Raw genomic sequence first — 18,069 nt, forward strand, 5'->3', positions numbered from 1 at the left:
ATCTTTGAACCGTGGCTGCCTCTGAGTGCGCTGATATTTAAAATGTGCAGGATTACAGCGACTGAGTGTCATTAAAATGAGCTTGAAGGTTGAGAGCATTGGCTGGTGTTACTGGCTTAAATAAAATCCAAGTAGAACGAAGATTTTTGAGTTTGCATATTTTCACATACCTACATGTATGTGCATACATACCTATGTAAGCATACTTATTTACGTGACTGTATATTTTCTTACTTTTAATGATAGATTAGGCGCGAGTGACATTAGGCGTTTCATTAGGCTCACGTCATTTTTTCTGAATTTTGCGCCATGATAAATCTTTCCATTCTCACTTCATAAGCCGCCCATTTAATAATATTTCGCATGTACAAATAGTAGGAAGATATTATTTATTATTTTTTAAACACCAGTCTCATCCTGGTAATTATTCATAATTATTATTGTACGCTAATGTGTCATACAAACGAACAGCTAGTTTTCAGCACCTGTCTCCAAGGCGTTGGCGGTCATAAATCAAATGCGGTAACGGTAATCGCTACCACAAATCTAAAAGTAACGCCAAACAATGACAATTTGGCCGCAGAGAAGTGGAAGTGGGGCGCGTGACCGCTTACAATTTGCCTATGTACACATTAATTTTCTGGCAATCAAGCAGCCAGACAGGCAGGTGCATTTATGTATGGTTGAACGTCCGCCCCTACAGTGGATGGCTGGTCAAATAGGCAGATAAGGTGATAGACACGTAGACACGTAGACAGGCAAATGGCTGACAGACAGGAACATGAAATCTTTTTGTAATTTTTCTGTGTATTCAAGAAAGTTATGGGAAAATTTAACTCAAACGATAAGCTAAAACTTGAAGGTATTATAAAATGGGTTTAGAAAAGTGTAAGGATTTTACTATTTAAGATTTTCTGCAGTTTCATATTTTCGTGAAAGTGAAATTCCGGGTATTTTCAAATTTACATAAAAACATTGAAGGCATGGATGAGAACTGGAGTCTGGAAAGTGGAAAAAAATTGGAGTCGCAAAGAACAGTTATAGGAATATATATATTATATACATATATATGTATATGTACATACACAGGTATATAATGCCCTTCCTCCTATGCTGGGTGTCTGGCCGAGCTCCTCCTCCTATTTGTGGTGCTCGCATTGATGTTTTTTTTTCAGAAATGAAGTGATCTGTAGTTTTATGCCACCTCCAAATGGCAGATGATTTGTTATGAGAGTTTTTTCACGTCAGAAATATACTCTAAGATTTTGAAAAATAATTTTATTTTTAAAGCAAAATATAAATCCAAAGAAAAAAATTGATTTCCAAGCAAACAATAAAGTTAAAAAGCTTTCAGTTTTAAGCATGAAATAAAATCCATAAAAAATATTAAAAAAAAAAAAAAAATATTGGCGCGTACACTTCTGTTAGGTGTTTGGCCGAGCTCCTCCTCCTATTTGTGGTGTGCGCCTTGATGTTGTTCCACAAGTGGAGGGACCTACAGTTTCAAGCCGACTCCGAACGACAGATATTTTTATGAGGAGCTTTTTCATGGCAGAAATACACTCGGAGGTTTGCCATTGCCTGCCGAGGGGCGACCGCTATTAGAAAAACGTTTTTATTAATTTTGCTTTCACCGAGATTCGAACCAACGACCTCTCTATGAATTCCAAATGGTAATCACGCATCAACCCACTCGGCTACGGCGGCCGAAAAATATAATATAAATAAAAAATATTTACCAAGCTAAAAATTAAGCAGAGGGGAGTGCAGGCGGCTGGTTGGACTAATGACAGCCCACTTTCTGTGGGCGAGGCACATGGAAACGTTGGGCATCTCAGACAGTGTACTTTCTCCAGCTTGTGAAGAGGAGGATGAGACGGCGAACCTCTTCCTGTGCGTCTGCCCTCCCTTCGCTCGAATCAGGTTTGAGGTCTTTGGCACTGATGTGTTAAGAAGCGACCATCTTGGCTCCTTGGCACCACAAGATCTACTCAGATTTCTTCGGAGGTCGGATAGATTTAAAGAAAATTAAAAGGGAGTCCAGGTGCAGTACAATGGACTTAATTCATGTCTGAGTGCTGCACTTGCTAGTTGTCCCGACAAAAAAACAAAACAAAGAAAAAAGGGGGTTTGAAATAGAAACAAATCAATTAATAGTAAAGACTCGATTTAAAACAAGATTTTCGATTGTTGAAATCCGAAAAAAAAGAAAGTGGTAGAGTTGAAAATTTGTAAAGTTATTTTTAACCGTAAACAATTCTTAAGTATTAATTAATAACTTTAATCGTAGCTAATCTTAAAAAAACAAACAATTACGGTCAAAATAATAAAATCGCGTTGTCTTAACCAATTTTTTGTAGATACTTAGCGGTTTCAATTTTAATGAATTTATATAAAAATATAGCTTACTCTACATCAATAGTACTATAAATCAAAGCTTCAAACATTGCTAAAGATTTATAAAAATTCGATGAATTTTCATCAAAATTTCAAACTTTTTAATCAGAAAAAAAAAAAAATGTTTGGCTATTTGGTATTTAGTTATTTTGCTCGTAAGCATAGATGCAGATTAACCTGATTCCACCAATATTTTTTTCTGCATCATACCAATCAAATCGTTTCGAGAAAAACGCGTTCAAAGTTAAACTGCGCGTTCTGAGTGCTTGAGACGCTTACTTCGCCTCACATTTTTCGACCTGTACTCGGTATATTTTACCAAAATATGGTTTTTCCAAGCATTTCAACAAATGTAAACGATAAAAATTTATACATACGATTTTTTTTAATTTTCTTTTCCTCCAACAAACACACTTAACATTTTTAATAATATTTATTTTTGTCACCTCACATTCCACTAAGCCCTTCAACGCAATACTCAAAAATTAATAGGAAGCCGTAAAATGAATTATTAATAGCATTTTTAATCAAACGCAAATTTCTTCTCAGCTCCTCTTGAGATTTGCGATATTTTCTTTTCATGTATGTGAAGTTACAATAATTACCTATGCCCACAAGCCTTATGCTCACGCTGCGCTATGTTATGTTTTACATAACTTTTCATTAAAAATATTGTTAAACACAATACCTACAGGCATAATTGTTGCGGCCACAGCTTCTTATGTGGTTTTTGGTGTTTTTACCGACAGTGTTGATGGACATTCTGCTTATTTGCTGTTTGTGCTCAGTGTGGCATAGCCAAAAGCAACTGTAGCAGTCAACACAGCGGTCGGCATTCAAATTAAATAAAATCAACAAGCATTTTGCAATTTAATTGTAATACACGACTTTTCGCTTTTTTAACTTTATTTGCTCTGGAAAAATATGCATACAATAGATGCTTCGTATCTTAGAATTTTCTTAATTTCGCCGCAGTATTCATATACAGGGTGAACGATATGAAGTGTTACCTATTCAAAACACCATAACTTTTTTGTGTGAAATTAGTTTTTATTGATTTCAAAGACAAAATTGTTCAAAAATGATTACAATTCTAACATATATCCACTTAAGCTCGATATGACCACCTTTTGCCTTGACTATAGCCTTCAAACGGTCAAAAAATGAGTTGCATGCTGCACGAATGTGATTTTGGCCCATTCTCGTATAATCGCTTTTTTCCGCGCATCCATACATATTTTTTAGTCCTCACCTTGCTCTCCAAAATGGACCAGATGGAATAGTTCAACGGATTTGCCTCTGGCGTTCGGTATGAACGTTTGGTCAAGTAAACACGATCGTTTTGAGTGTTTATGAAATGCTCAATTGGGAAATTTGTTAAGAAATTCGCCACGTTCGTGCAAGCGCAACAACTCCTTTGCTCTTTCGCACCGAACTTTTTTTTGCTGGGGTGAAAGATCGTGTGCTTTTTGGAACTTGTAAGCCTTGACCTTGAGCTCATTTTTCAATATGCGTCGTGTGCTGTCTTGCGATATTTTCAGTTCTTTGGCCATTTTTCTTCCACTTCGACGTGGATTTCGTTCAAGTCGAGCCTTCACTTTCCGAATCATTTCTGGCGTTGTTGCGGTTTCTTCTGGTCCACCTCCATAGCGTTTTGCAATGCTACCAGTATCATTGTAACGTTTTATAATGCGATACACAAACCTTTTATTCACTTTGAGGTGACTGAGCTCACGAACAATGGCTGGTTGTGATTTTCCAACGAAATATAACGCAATCACATTATTACGTTTGAAGTCCATCACAGAAAAAAAATTCAACAAAACTGAGTCGCAAAAGCTTTTGATGGCTTATAAACAATGTATTGAACTGTCATTAGAACAATTTTGACGTTGATGTCATGAGCTGTTTTACAGATACAAGCAGTGTGAAGTTGGTAACACTTCATATCGTTCCCCCTGTATATGATTGGAGCTTACGCCATTTATAGCATGTGTGGGTGACATCCTTCTCCTCCTACTGATATATTCCTACAAATGGAGGGCTCAACAATTGTATGCCGCCTACGAAAGGCACAAAATATCCCTAGTTTTTCAAGACATAAATGCATTCGAAGGTTTGCCACTGCCTACCGAGAGGTGACCTCTATTGGGAACAACTTTTTTTCATCATTTAGTGTTTCCTGACCGAGGATTTGAACTCAGGTATGATCCATTTGCTCAACTCCCTAATGCTTAGATCAATTTCCTTAACTTGGCTATTTAAAAATCGAACAAGCAGAATAGTAAAGTGTGTGCTAAAAATTGCCGAAACGAAAATTCCGGTTTATAAAAAAATGTATTCTTTGGATATTTGCGTTCAATATTTGATTGCCGCTGATAACATCGACACAGTCTGGCATCGTAGTCACACCATTTGTTTTGTCTGTATTCTGACCAATATCCTGCTCTTCGTTCCAAGTCTTTTTGCAAAATGTCGTTTTTTTGTAACCAGTAAGAAATTGGTTTTCAATTATCAGCACACAAATTATTCTGAAATTTTATTTGCTCCCGAAGCAGTTGATTCTGTTTATTACGACGAGCAAAAGAGTGTCCTTGATAACATATTTCACATCCACTAAGAACGCGGAGTAACCCTTTGGGTATATAAAACGCATTGTAGATCTCAGGTATGGCAAAAGTTATAAACCTAAACTTTCAGAAGGCAATTTCTATGGTCCTCCTAAATAAAAAAAAATGTCCAGCGAAGCTTATGTGCGATAAAAGGTGTTTTAAATAACTTTTTTAACACAAACTTCTCATAAAAACTATCTGCGATTCGGAGGCGGCATAAAATTGTAGGCCCCTCTATTTGTGCAACAATATCAAACGACGCACACCAGCAATAGGAGGAGGAGCTCAGCCAAATTCCGAAAAAGGGTGTGAGCGCCAATTATTTATATTTATAAAAGCAATACCTGATAAAGTAAGCTACATACATAAGTGTTTTTTTGTGAAAAGTTCTCAGAATTTTTCCCCACCTTCCTGCTAATAAATTTGATTCGACTTGTGCGTCACAGCTTTCTACGAATATCACCGCGACTTCTATTCGCATTTCACGCCTAAGCAAAGTGGTTTCCACTGTAGTGCCTGCCTGCTTGTGTCTCAGATTGGTTTAATATTTGCTTCTTTACTTCAGAAATAATTACATCTTCTACTTGCTTGCCTGTTTTTAATAACGACGCTTGAAAAGTGAGCACTACTACATACACAGTTTCTATGCAAACAACCACAGTTGCTTTACGATGGCTCTACTCTCCTTAGCTCCTCTCTCCAATTGTTCAGCTCTCCTGTTGTGTAGTAAAAAGCGTAATATGTAGAGATATTTTAATGTTGGAAAATTTTTCATTTCATTTTCGCTGAAACAGCTTTACAACCCACTTTCTCTCTTGTTGAGTTGTCGACTTTAGTTTAATGTGTTTTGAGTTGCTGCAGCTACAAGACAGCGTTGTTGTTACACGAATTGCGGTTGCTTGTTATGCAATTATTACTTTTGTTGTTGTTATTATTGTTGTTGTCATCACCACTTAACTGGTGCGTTGAGCATATAAACCCATTAACTGCTGAAGCGTGAGCGAACATGATTTTATTAGCGTATACGTTTATAGGCAGCCCCAAAAGCATTTGCAGTGCACGAAGGGAAATAAAATTTAATACCAGAATTTTATTAGCTTTAAAACGTTTATGCAACAAGAAATTAATATTTGAAACACTAAAAGTGGCTGATCACATTTCGCCACCATACTAAAGGGGTTGCTTCTGCAGCGATTTTAATTAGTTGTTTTACAGTGGGAATTCGGTTTTGGATACATACAGTTAGTAACAGAAGTAAGTATACACCGGAAACGTTTTAAATTTCCCCCCAATCGAATTCTCAAACAACCTAAGCTAAAAGAAAGTTGTGTTTTATTTACATGAATGAAATACAAAAATCATATTTAATCCAAATAACGACAAAATTTAAAAAAATGAACAAAATTATAGCATTTTATATTAAACTTTATAAAAATTCATGTCTCAAAAGTAAGTATACAGTTCATCACATTATTAATTTGTGAAATCAAAAACATAATTAAAATCAAATCCTAGTATTTGGAAAGATAACCATTAGACTTTACAATCGCTTTAAGTCGTGATGGCATTGATTTTACCAAGTTTTCAGTTACAGCTGGTGGTATTTTATTCCATTCCTCTTGAAGGACGTTTTTCAGTTGTTCCTTATTTCTAATCGGATGTTTACGTATTTGCCGCTTTAAATGTTCCCATAAATGTTCGACTGGGTTGGTATCCGGGGACTGTGGCGCTGTTTTCAGCTGTTTTCGCACATTGTTTAACAGCCACTCTCGTACAATGTTGGATGTGTGCTTGGGGTCATTATCCTGTTGGATGTGGATACAGCTGGAAGATAAACGAGGCCCACTTTCGTAGCGCGATCTTTTAAATTATTTTTCAAAATATTTAAATAACCATATCGGTCCATAATATTTTCGATAAATACCAAGTTTCCAACCCCGTTCGCAGCCATACATCCGCAAACCATCACAGAGTCCCCTACATGCTTCGCAGTGCCGGTCATATTGTTTGGATCCAATTCCGCGTTAACTTTTCTCCAAACTTTTTCACGGCCATCAGATCCACAGATCCTGAACTTACACTGATCAGAAAATATGACTTGGTTCCAATTTACATTCTCTCATTCATATTTTCCATGATCTTTTGCGAATGAAATCCGTTTACTCCGATTGACACTACTCACGAAGGACTTTTTCCTAACATTGCGCCCATGATAACTGGCACTATGAAAAAGCCGGCGAAAAGTTTGGGTGCTAAATAGTTTTCCAGTCTCATTTTCAACTTCAGATTTCAACTTGGTGGCACTTATTTTGGGGTTTGTCCTGATTTTCCGTACGACTAACCTTTTTTCTCTGGGGCTTAAGAGCAGCAGACGCCCACAACGCTCTTTATTAGTAGTGCTTCCCGCACTTTTATATTTATTCACAATATCTTGAGCTGTAGCAAAAGTCCTATCTATCAAACGTCCATTTTTTCGCAATGATTTATGTCCCTTATGATATTTTATAACCAGTTTTTTTAAATCATTAGAAAGCTCTTTTCCTCTTGGTGCCTTTACTGTCGCAAAAATTAATACAAAACGTACTTCCCTAAATTTTTATACTCACTTTGATTATTTCCTTTTAATAGTTTTAACTTTTTTAATCAACGCGCAAAAATAAATGTTATGCTAACTGAACAATCGTTTGCAGTATACCAACTTTTGTGATATAAATTTCGCTGGCATCAAAGACAAAACAAAGCGTGGATAACGGTACCTAAAATTTACAGCTAAATTGAGGTGCATTTGAAAGCTTATCCCAGTGCACAATTACCATGTGTAAAATATTTTGATAACATATTAGGGAAAGCGTTAGCGTCAAACAGTTCCATAAATCTGTATACTTATTTATGTTATTAACTGTACAACATGAACAGACCTTGAATTATATTTATGATTTTGATTAAATTGGTTAAAATTCACTTTTACATGATGAATACAGACTTATAAGCCTCATGTAAAACGACCTTAAAATTTTCTTAAAAATAATTCATAACAGTATTTATAAAAGTGAAGAAGCAATGGGAAGTTCATAATTTGGTTTCAAAAATAGTATGGAAAGTTCGTGAAGCTCTATTTTGCTTTAACTGTTCGTGCTCAGAATTGCAAGGTGTGCTACATGATGTATTGATTACTTGGACTATGTGCAGCACGACAAATTTTTTAAGATTTTGGAAATGGATGAAAAATATTTACTTCAATATATATAATTGGCGCATCCTTTTTTGTTTGTTTGGCCGAGCTCCTCCACCTATTTGTGGCAGATATTTTTTATGAGGAACTTTTTCATGGCAGAAATATTCTCAGAGGTTTGCCATTGCTTGCCGAGGGGCGACAACTTTGTCATCATTTTAACGAAAAAGCATTGCCCAAAAAAACGTCTGTTGGAATCAAACGACACAAAAAGGATTGCCTAAAAAAAGTCTATTGAAACGAAACAGCACAGGTCAGGGTGACCATTGAAAATACCAAAGACATACATATCATTAAAGACGTAAGGAATTTCATGTGTATTGCCACCAAATATGCCAAGAAGCTCTTTGGAACTCACACGAAAGCATTATGATCAATGGCGAAAACACCGATGGCACTACACTTTTAGCAAACATTATGCCTCAGAACTACATTTATGCATATCAGCAGTCACAATAACAATAAATGACGATCTGATAGAAAAAGTTTCAAGCTACACATGCCTTGGTTGTTGGGTCAGTGAAAACTGGGATGCATCAGCTGATATAAGGACAAGAATAAAAATGGCAAGACCCATCTTCTGCAAATTTAAGAAAGTCTTCTGCCACCATAACTTTAACATCAAACAAAAAATTCGTTTTATAAAGTGCTACCATGCTACCATATACCTATGAAATGCGACTTTTTTTAATTTCAAACGTTTATTAACAAAAAATGGTTACAAATTTCACCTCCATATGATGCCACTGGTCGATTTAGTGTCTTACATATATATTTTGATTTTCGTTCTTCTATTCAAGAGTTTGGTTTTTAGCAGTTTAAGGGGTCAGGGGTAGTCAGAATTTTCAAAAAATTTAATTTTTTTTTTGCATTTTCTTAAAGCCTAATACCCCAAAATATTCTGTGAAAACTTGCAATCAATCGGGTAAATACTTTTCGAGTTATTCAACAATTAACAAAGGGCGCTCATAAGTCGATAGCAAAACTTCAAATGCATTTTTCTCAAAACTATGTTTTTTGAAATGGTGATAACTGTAACTTAGAAACCGCTTGGTAGATTTCAATAAAATTTATACTGCTTTTGAAAAATATAAAGAACTCTTGGTTGATCGAAGGATTTTTTTTTTTTAAATTTAGATTTTTTTTAAACAATTAATTGTCCGCTTTTCTTGAAAATCTGAAAAATATTTCCTGAGACCGTCATATTGTAAATTTTGAAAAAAGGATTCGATTAGGCGCAGGAATATCTATTAATAAAACTAATTTCTCTTGTCCGTTTGATTTTAGATGAATTTCCAAGGACTTGTGATAATCACCGCAAGGGACTTCTGGAGAAACGGGCGCCACACAAACAGCGATAACTTTTACAATTATTATTTTTTTGTTTTGAAATTTGCTAAAGTCAAATCGAAACATGACGAATTAATGCTGTGTTTTTATTTTTGTAAAATAAAGCAATGGACTAGCAAAAAAAAATTATTCAAAATCATAATTTTTCGAGCCTCTGACTACCCTTAACCCCTTAACGTGGGCAAAAACTTCAAACTTAAAAAAAGTCTTCATTTATTTACCCACCATAAAGGAGAAGTGTCCACTAAAACCTGCCTCGCGCGTTGCCGTATCGCCAATAATAATTTGTTTTTTTGAAATTTACTTTGAGATTCATTACTTTCACTAACCTTCAATAAATGTGAAAAAGTGATGCGTCTAATAATTTCGTCAAACAAGGAATTATTTTAAATTTATAAATTCAATTCACATACTGATAGCTCCCAATTGCAAGCTCGCATTAACGTTGCCAATAATTTTGACTGCAAGAACATCATTTAGTAGCGAACTTTACAAAGTATGAAGAATTTTAGCAGAAAAGTTGTAAGCTCTTTAAGTCTTACCGTTGAAGTAAATAAACCAAAGCAAAAATCGAAAAGCAGCAAAGCTCATGGGATGAGACTGAATACGAAACAGCTGCAGTTGAATGAACTTTCCCCAAGTTATTATCTATGCAAAGAAGTTTAAATGGGTTTCCTTCCTTTTTCGCTATTTTCTCATTTTGTGCCAACAAAGATTATGCATGTCAAGTGCCTAAAATAAATTGTGATGACCTTAAATGAAGAAAACTGTGGAGTGCGAAAAGTAGCAAATGTAAGAAATTTATTTTATATATATAATTAAAGAAACAGATGACAATTTTTGCAGGCTTTTGAAAGCTTCTGAAGCAACTTGTATTGAACTGCGTATTGCTAAAAGAAGATTTCAAATTGCTGACTTAATTTCCATCAATTTAGGTGGTGACCGTCACCTACACCCAAACCTCGCATCTATTTGCTAGATATGCTTGCATTTGTAAAATGAAACTCTTCTCTGCTCGCTTCATTCGGTGCAAATTGGAATACGCTGCAGTGGTCGAAAATTCCAAAAAACGCACCAAAACCACTAAACGTGTATAAAAATTAATGAAATATACTTACCTGAAGGTTTTCGGGGTCGCTGAATTCGAAAACGATGTTAATTTTTCAAAATTCAAAATGGCAGCCACAAGATGGCGGCCAACTGTCATAAAAATAACGTGTTTCGAGTCAAAATCAACTGATACTTACTTCAGTGACCTCGAAAATGATGTTAATTTTTCAAAATTCAAAATGGCAGCTACAGAAGGCTAATTAATTTTGTATATACTCCTAGCGAAAACCCGCCCGTTCCGCTGGTCGTCTTTAAAAAAATCTAGATTAATTAATTAAATTAAGCCGAAAAATACTGTGTGTTTTTTATAAAAATTCTCGCGCGTGAATAGTAATGAAAGAAGTTTTGAATAGTAGTAGCAATTAAAAAACGTTTGATGTGATTTACTTTATTACTTTTTTTATTGTAATGCTCTTTGGTATACAATATTCTTCGTTTTTCCATGCGTTGTTGAATAAATGAACAATACCGATGGCTTACCAACTCTTGAGCATGAAACATAAAGTTGGCCATGAGAAAAACATGGGTATTCTAAATCAATACCACAAATTGATAAAGTGTGGCCTTGTGACTTATTAATAGTAATCGCGAATGCAAGGCGGACAGGAAATTGAAGACGTTTGAATTCAAACGGCATATCCGATGGTATCATTGGTATTCGCGGTATTAAAACGTCTTCACCAGAGAATTTTCCATTCAAAATTGTTGCTTCAATGAAGTTATTCACCAATCTCTTAACTGTTAATCGAGTGCCATTACATAGTCGTGGTTGATTTACGTTTCTCAACATAATAATCGGTGCTCCTTTTTTCAAGTTTAGCATGTGTGGCGGTAATCCAGGTAAATCAAGGGGATTCAAAAATTCAGTGGGATAATTTACAATATCATCTTGATTTGTAACAGTGTCAACGGATCGATATGTTTGTTCTGGACTTGGTATGTTAGCCAAAATAGCCGCATTCATTTCATTAACATCTTCATTTTTGCCAGCCATGATGGTTCGTTCACTAAGCCAATCATGATTTTTGTAATTTTGAGACAAATTTGGGAAAATACTTTGAATTAACTGTTCTTTTGTTTGACTTATTTGACAAAAGTTTGGTTGTAAAGTTATTAAACCAGTTAAATTATCGACAGGAGCTTTGCCGTTTCCAATATCCAATAATTGCTGTGAAAACTCAGCAGCTGATGGATCATTTTGCATTAGAACACGTACATTTGTAGTTAGTTTGAGTGTTTGAACATGTTTCCACAAATATGATGATTTCAAACATGCAGCCAATTCATCTGCTACAGTTGCTCGAGGAATAACAGGCAGTGTTTGTCTAAGATCACCTGTCAGCAGCACTAAGGCACGACCAAACATTACATTTTTACTACGTAAATCTCGTAATGTCCTATCAAGCGCTTCCAGTGACTTTTTATGTGCCATCGTGCACTCATCCCATACAATTACGTGTGCGAAAAAGCGGAGAAGGAGAAGAGAACTGTTCTATTCCTCCCCGCCTTAACCCAGCTATGTGTTCAGGTGCAAATGACTTTTTTGCGTGCAGTCTGATATAAAATAAGTTCTATTTACTCTTCTTAAATTTATATAAACTTTTCCAGGCGAAGTAAAAAAACTGACATATATTTGCTTCAACCGTATATTTGTGAGTACACAGGTAATACGGAAATATATGAATGATATATGTAGGTAATATCTCATATTAGCATAATCATTCTGTAAAAAATTAAGGAAACGATCACCAATCACGCCGGCAATGATACAATGAATTTTTCACTATAACTGACTTCAGATTAACGTTTATATAATAAGCGTATATGTAACATTTTAAATTTTTTTTAGAATTTTTGTTTTTTATTTTTAATAATAAGTGGTCTTCCTCTTCCTCTTCCTCTTCCTCTTCCTGTAGCTATTCTTTTTCCTCTTCCATCTCCAGCTCCATCTCCTTTCTTTATCCCGGAAATGGGCAGTAAAAATTACTTCACTTAAAAGCTTTCATCAACAGCTTCCATCTGACACCCATATTGTACAAACACATCCAAGGTAGTCGAAAATTCCAAAAAACGCACCAAAACCACTAAACGTGTATAAAAATTAATGAATTAATGAATTACTTACATTTTCGAGGTCACTGTACTTTTTCAAAATTCAAAATGGCAGCTACAGAAGGCTAATTAATTTTGTATATACTATAAGTTTAAGGTGAACTCCTAAAATAATGGAAATAACACATAAAGAAAATGAGAAATGTTTTATTGATAAACATGTTTTCTTCACAAAATGCTACACCACACTCTAATCATCGTTATCGCTTTGGGTTTCGTTATCGCTATCAGTATCATGGTTCTCGCTTCTCTCATAACTCAACAATGCAAGCGCTTTCGAAGATAATGTCTTTCCTTTTTTCGGCTTTAACTTCTTCAAACTAGAAATATGGGGATCACAAGAAGCAAATGGAATATGTCTTCCATTGTACTTGTTCTAGAACATTTCCGCGAAAAGAGCTTCCTGTAATTCCTAATGTCTTTATTTTGGGCTTCTTGTGCCTCTTCTGACAACTGTCCGATAGGCAAAATAGCGGACTGGATAATTTATGCGCCATGGATAAGAACTTTAGGGACAGTGGTCGGCATATAATACCACGAATATTCAGTTACATATATATTGACAGTTTCTGTGCAATAGCTCTCAAATAACAGTACATTTACATTAAAACCGCTGGATACAACTTGTAAAATGACGTAAAATCGGTCGAATAATTCTTTCTTCAAGCCAAAAGTTCTACAGTATACTTCGGAGTCCCATCATTGGAATTCCCCATACCAGGTTTCGGACGGTCAACTAACAGATTCAATTCAACTTTGAACGCTTCTTGTATTTCAGATTTACGCTTAATGCCATTTCTGAATTTCTTTTTTGTAGCCTACGTGCAGAAGGCACTCAAAAATGCAATGTTGACAACCCGTATTGAAATTTAGAGTCGTCAACATGGATTGCTCTCATCGCGTCAATATCGTTGAATTGTTTTGCAGTTGCATTGCACAAATAGCAACGCATTGCAGATGTCGTATTCGTCAAAGCATTGCAAACTTTACCATCTATCATTGTGAATGCTAAAGTAAATTCAACTTCTACAGTTTTTCCGTCGATGAATGTACTGAATTTTTTTCAAAAGATTCGATTTGCTCACGAATTGCTCGCTCTTCTTCAAGGGTTGACTTTTTATCTTCGCTTATAAATTGTAGTCGTATCGGTCTACAAAAACGTGGGGAAGACGGTCTAGGATTTTTCCAAACAACGATATCTTTGTGGGAATCGTTATCAAATCCAAGAAGTTGTAAAGGTACAAGGGATGTCAATATAACACTCGTGTCTGAACCACCTTCGTCCTCAAATTTTTGTTTGTATTCCTTGTGACCGGAGCTGCCGTCGAAACCCCACTTAGCATTTAAAGAAAATTTCTCGGAAGTATTGGGAAGCAATTGTTGTAAAACATCTGTTTGCGAAAGCAAAATTCTAGCACAAGTGTGATTCAGAAGCGACTGTAATTTAACTTCAGCGCGCGTCTCAGAAATTGTTATATTTTCCGGGTAACAACGTTGTTTTGCCTCTAAAATGTTTCCATATGGAGGTAAAGGTGGAAGCTTACGAGATTTGTAAGTGTCACGAAAGACTTCATACTGCTGCCTTGTGACTTTGCTTTCGATCATGGTGGCCAACCCTTCCTCAGGAGTAAATTGAGTCATCTTCTGCGTGGAATGTTTCATTGCTGTCTTGTATTTATCAGCGCGTGTCGGGGACTCCATCACATCTCGAATCACTTGGGATGCTGCAACCGCTACATCACTTCGAAGACTAACTTTTGCGGCAAACGATATTTCCTCGGTAGAGTACTCTTCTCGCATTTAACTGACTTTTCGTAGCTTTGAACGGGTAGAAACTTCGAAAAAAGGCACTTTAGGTCTATCACCATTATTCCTTTTTTTTTGCTGAACCAGGATTTCCAAATGAAACGCTCGATGTGGTTTCATTGTCGGTCGATAAAATTTTCAATAAAGTTGGTTATATTGACAACGACCATTTCTAAAAATTATAAATGAGGAGGTATTATTAAAAATGTGTATTTTACCACAACATCCATTAAAGCATCCAGCCAATTCTTAAATTTTTCGTCGAAGATGTTTCTTTTGCGTCAAACTTTTTGCCACTTCTTCAATTCCCAAAAAAAATTTGCAATGGTCCTTTTGATATAGTTGAAATTTGGCATGAATCGGGAGAATAAGTAGTTAATTTTTTGATCAGAATCCTGATTTTTACTACGAAATCTGCGTCAACATTATTAAGGAGCGCCTCAAACATTTGTCGCCGCATCCGCGATACTTCTATTTGTTTAGAAACTGAAAACAAAAATTGGAAAATATTGGATAAAAATTATATATTACATTGAACTAAAATAAACGATCCCTACATGCATTGATTAATACTTTTACAAAATGAGAATTGGGGATCGACAAATTCTCCGTATAGCTCGGCCGCGTCGCGGTCGGGCCGTATGCCGGACTCACACTGCACCGCTGCGCCAGCCGTGCTCGGCAAACGGCAAGCGCGTGGTCACACGAAAATCGTTCATAAAGGCAAATCCGCAAGAATCCGCAGTTGATTGAATCGGTATTTTATTGTAGACACTTTTCCGATCCCGAAACTCTAAGGCTCTAAGCTCAACTCGGTTCAACTCATGAACTAATTTTTCACTCAATATTGAAATTTTTATTGAACAAATGAGAAATAAAACACTTTCGTTGGATGTATCTGACAGGCACCAATATCAAAAATATCATTCGAAGTTAGTATATAAATACTCCACTTACCATCGCGGAGAAAATCCATCAGACCCGGATATTCTCGGAATAGTTGTACTCTTTTTATAAACAAAAACTTTCGGATGCACGCGCGAGGCAATAATGCAGCGTCACGCCCATTCATCGGAACGTTCAAGGTCGAGCGGCTGCCTGCTCAAAACAAATGCACGGGAACATCTATCCTATAAAACATCTTGACAGTAACGCACTCTAAACACGGTGAAGTCAATTGTATCTCGATCGGTGACAACAAAAATATTTCGAGGTTTTGGTGCGTTTTTTGGAATTTTCGACCTCCAGCTTGGCTTCATTCGAAGAGCTTACCGTACTGTTTATATAAATGGTAAGAGAGCAGAAAGTGCTCGTTTTTACGCTAAGCATTCCTAAATGTCTCACATCCGGTAAAATTTCTCACATCGAAGTAAACAATTATCTTTCCACCAGTTGTAAAAACCATTGAGCCACCAATAAACTGCTTCTTTTTGTTATATTTTTGCTCAAAGTTTTAGACTCAGACTTATCTAAATCTTAATCTATTCTGAATGCCATTGAATAACTACACAATGTGGAAGAATCTAGCACCACAGTGTAGTCAATTTAAAATAATTATTTTTATTTCATTATTACGTATTTCGTTTGCCCAAAATTGACACAAATAAATAAATAAAATAGAAAAAACCTATGCATACGTAATTAAAAATTGTGCGAAAATAAGTTTCAAGCGACATGCCCGAAGAGAAGATACAACTTCGAAAAAAATTTAAAAAAATTGTATCCAATAGCTATATAGTTTTAAAAAAATGTTTCATATTTTCTCCCATTCGCGCATCACTACTTAAATATCTTTCAAGCTTCCTATTCAATAGCAAATTATACAGACAATGCCCCGTTGGGCCACCCACACATTTGGCTCCACAATAAATGTGCAATTTTCATGACATACCTCTCTGCTTCTTCTCTCCAACACAGATTCAGCCCGGTTTGCCCGCAACGCCTACCCGACATCGCCAACGAGACAGCCGCTTTAGAGCGTATGCCCAAAGGACGATTGGAGTACTTGAAACGTCTACTGCCGTATCTGCAAAATCAATCGGAAGATTGCCTTTATTTGAATATTTACGTGCCCATACAAGGTGAGTGATGTGCAAAAAATAAATCGGTATATAGTAAAGTACATGTACATATATATGTACAGTTACTGCATAAAATATATTCCTTATGTAAATGAAGTAGGTTTGAATGGCAAAACATATGTTTGTTTGTGCGCCTGTGCGTGTGTGGGTAAAATTGTCAATGTAAATTCTGTATGCTGGCGTCGATTTCTCAAGGGACTGTTTATCGGTCAATTGGCAAACGGACTGGTGGATAATGTTGAAATTTGGGTTGTGGCATAATATTAATATATATGGAATGGTGCTTATTCTATTTTTCCCCATTTTGTCTAAGGCGCAAAATAAATTTGTTTTCTTTATAATTTCGAAAAGGGCATTTGTAAAAGCATTTACTTATAAACCCTAAAGGGAAGCGACACAATCAAATACAATGGACAGGCGTGTAACTGTTGTTGTTGTTCCCAATTTGCAAACAAAATTAAAAAATAAAGGCATGAAAAAATGTTTTAGGCAGTATGAATGAATTGTCAGCGATTTTCTCGTTCACTATGCTACTCACTGATTTCTGAAAGTATTTCCGAGAAAATTGCACGATTAATAGTTAACCCTGCTGTGCGTGGCAAGGCGTTCGGGTATCTAAGCATAAATTATATGGGAATTGTATATTTTTGGTTATTATTATTGCCATTCAATTATTTTGGAAGTACTTGAGCTCTGACGTAAATAAGCATTTTGTGCCTACCCTTACAAATAAGATCACTCTAAGCCTTAATTTAAAGGAAAACTGAGCACTTTGTTGCTTTCTGAAGATTTTGGATGATTTCTGCAGCTATCGGCTGTTTATAAATTTTAGCAATTGATGTAGTGTATTTAGAGCCATATTTTGGATGACGCAAATAATTGATTTTCTTCTTCTTCTGTTGTGACTTATAATAAAGGATGAATCAAATGTTCTGGTGTTTTCTGAGCCAACCTACAAAACCTGATTTCATTTCTCCGACATATCCTGCCTTAACTATCTAAATAATTTCATCTACGCCATCCTGTCAGATAACCAGTCAGAGAGTTCTCTCATTTGTGTCCTAGTATAAGTGACACTGATCCTTTAGTGACCGCGAGAGAAAGCACTTGCCTTTCTTCATTTGCCGGTGGGCGGTAAAGTGGCAATCCTTTCACAGTTTCTTAGTATAAACCTAAGATATTCCCCGGCAGGACTCTCAACGATGCAGACATTATAGGGACTAAGCTTTTTCGATACCCCAAGTCCGCTCTTTGGCTTTAAACTCGCCATCCTCTTGCCCCCACCACAATACTACTTCAGAATAGATTACGATTCAGAGAGATAAGAATAGTTTTACAGTAATCGTTCATAATTCTCGATATTGTTCTT

General features: G+C 35.9%; 1 protein-coding gene across 1 annotated transcript in view; it reads left to right on the forward strand.

Annotated features, from left to right (window-relative positions):
- LOC128871155 (uncharacterized) overlaps positions 1-16,931 on the forward strand; it is a 52,264-nt gene extending 35,333 nt beyond the window's left edge. The window contains exon 2 of the mRNA XM_054113307.1: positions 16,537-16,931. Coding sequence (XP_053969282.1) covers positions 16,537-16,708 — 172 coding nt within the window. The 3' untranslated portion in view covers positions 16,709-16,931. The remainder of the gene's footprint in view (positions 1-16,536) is intronic.
- The last annotated feature ends 1,138 nt before the right edge of the window (positions 16,932-18,069 follow it).

This window comes from Anastrepha ludens, chromosome 2 (assembly GCF_028408465.1).
Source record: "Anastrepha ludens isolate Willacy chromosome 2, idAnaLude1.1, whole genome shotgun sequence".
Taxonomy (NCBI): Eukaryota; Metazoa; Arthropoda; class Insecta; order Diptera; family Tephritidae; genus Anastrepha; species Anastrepha ludens.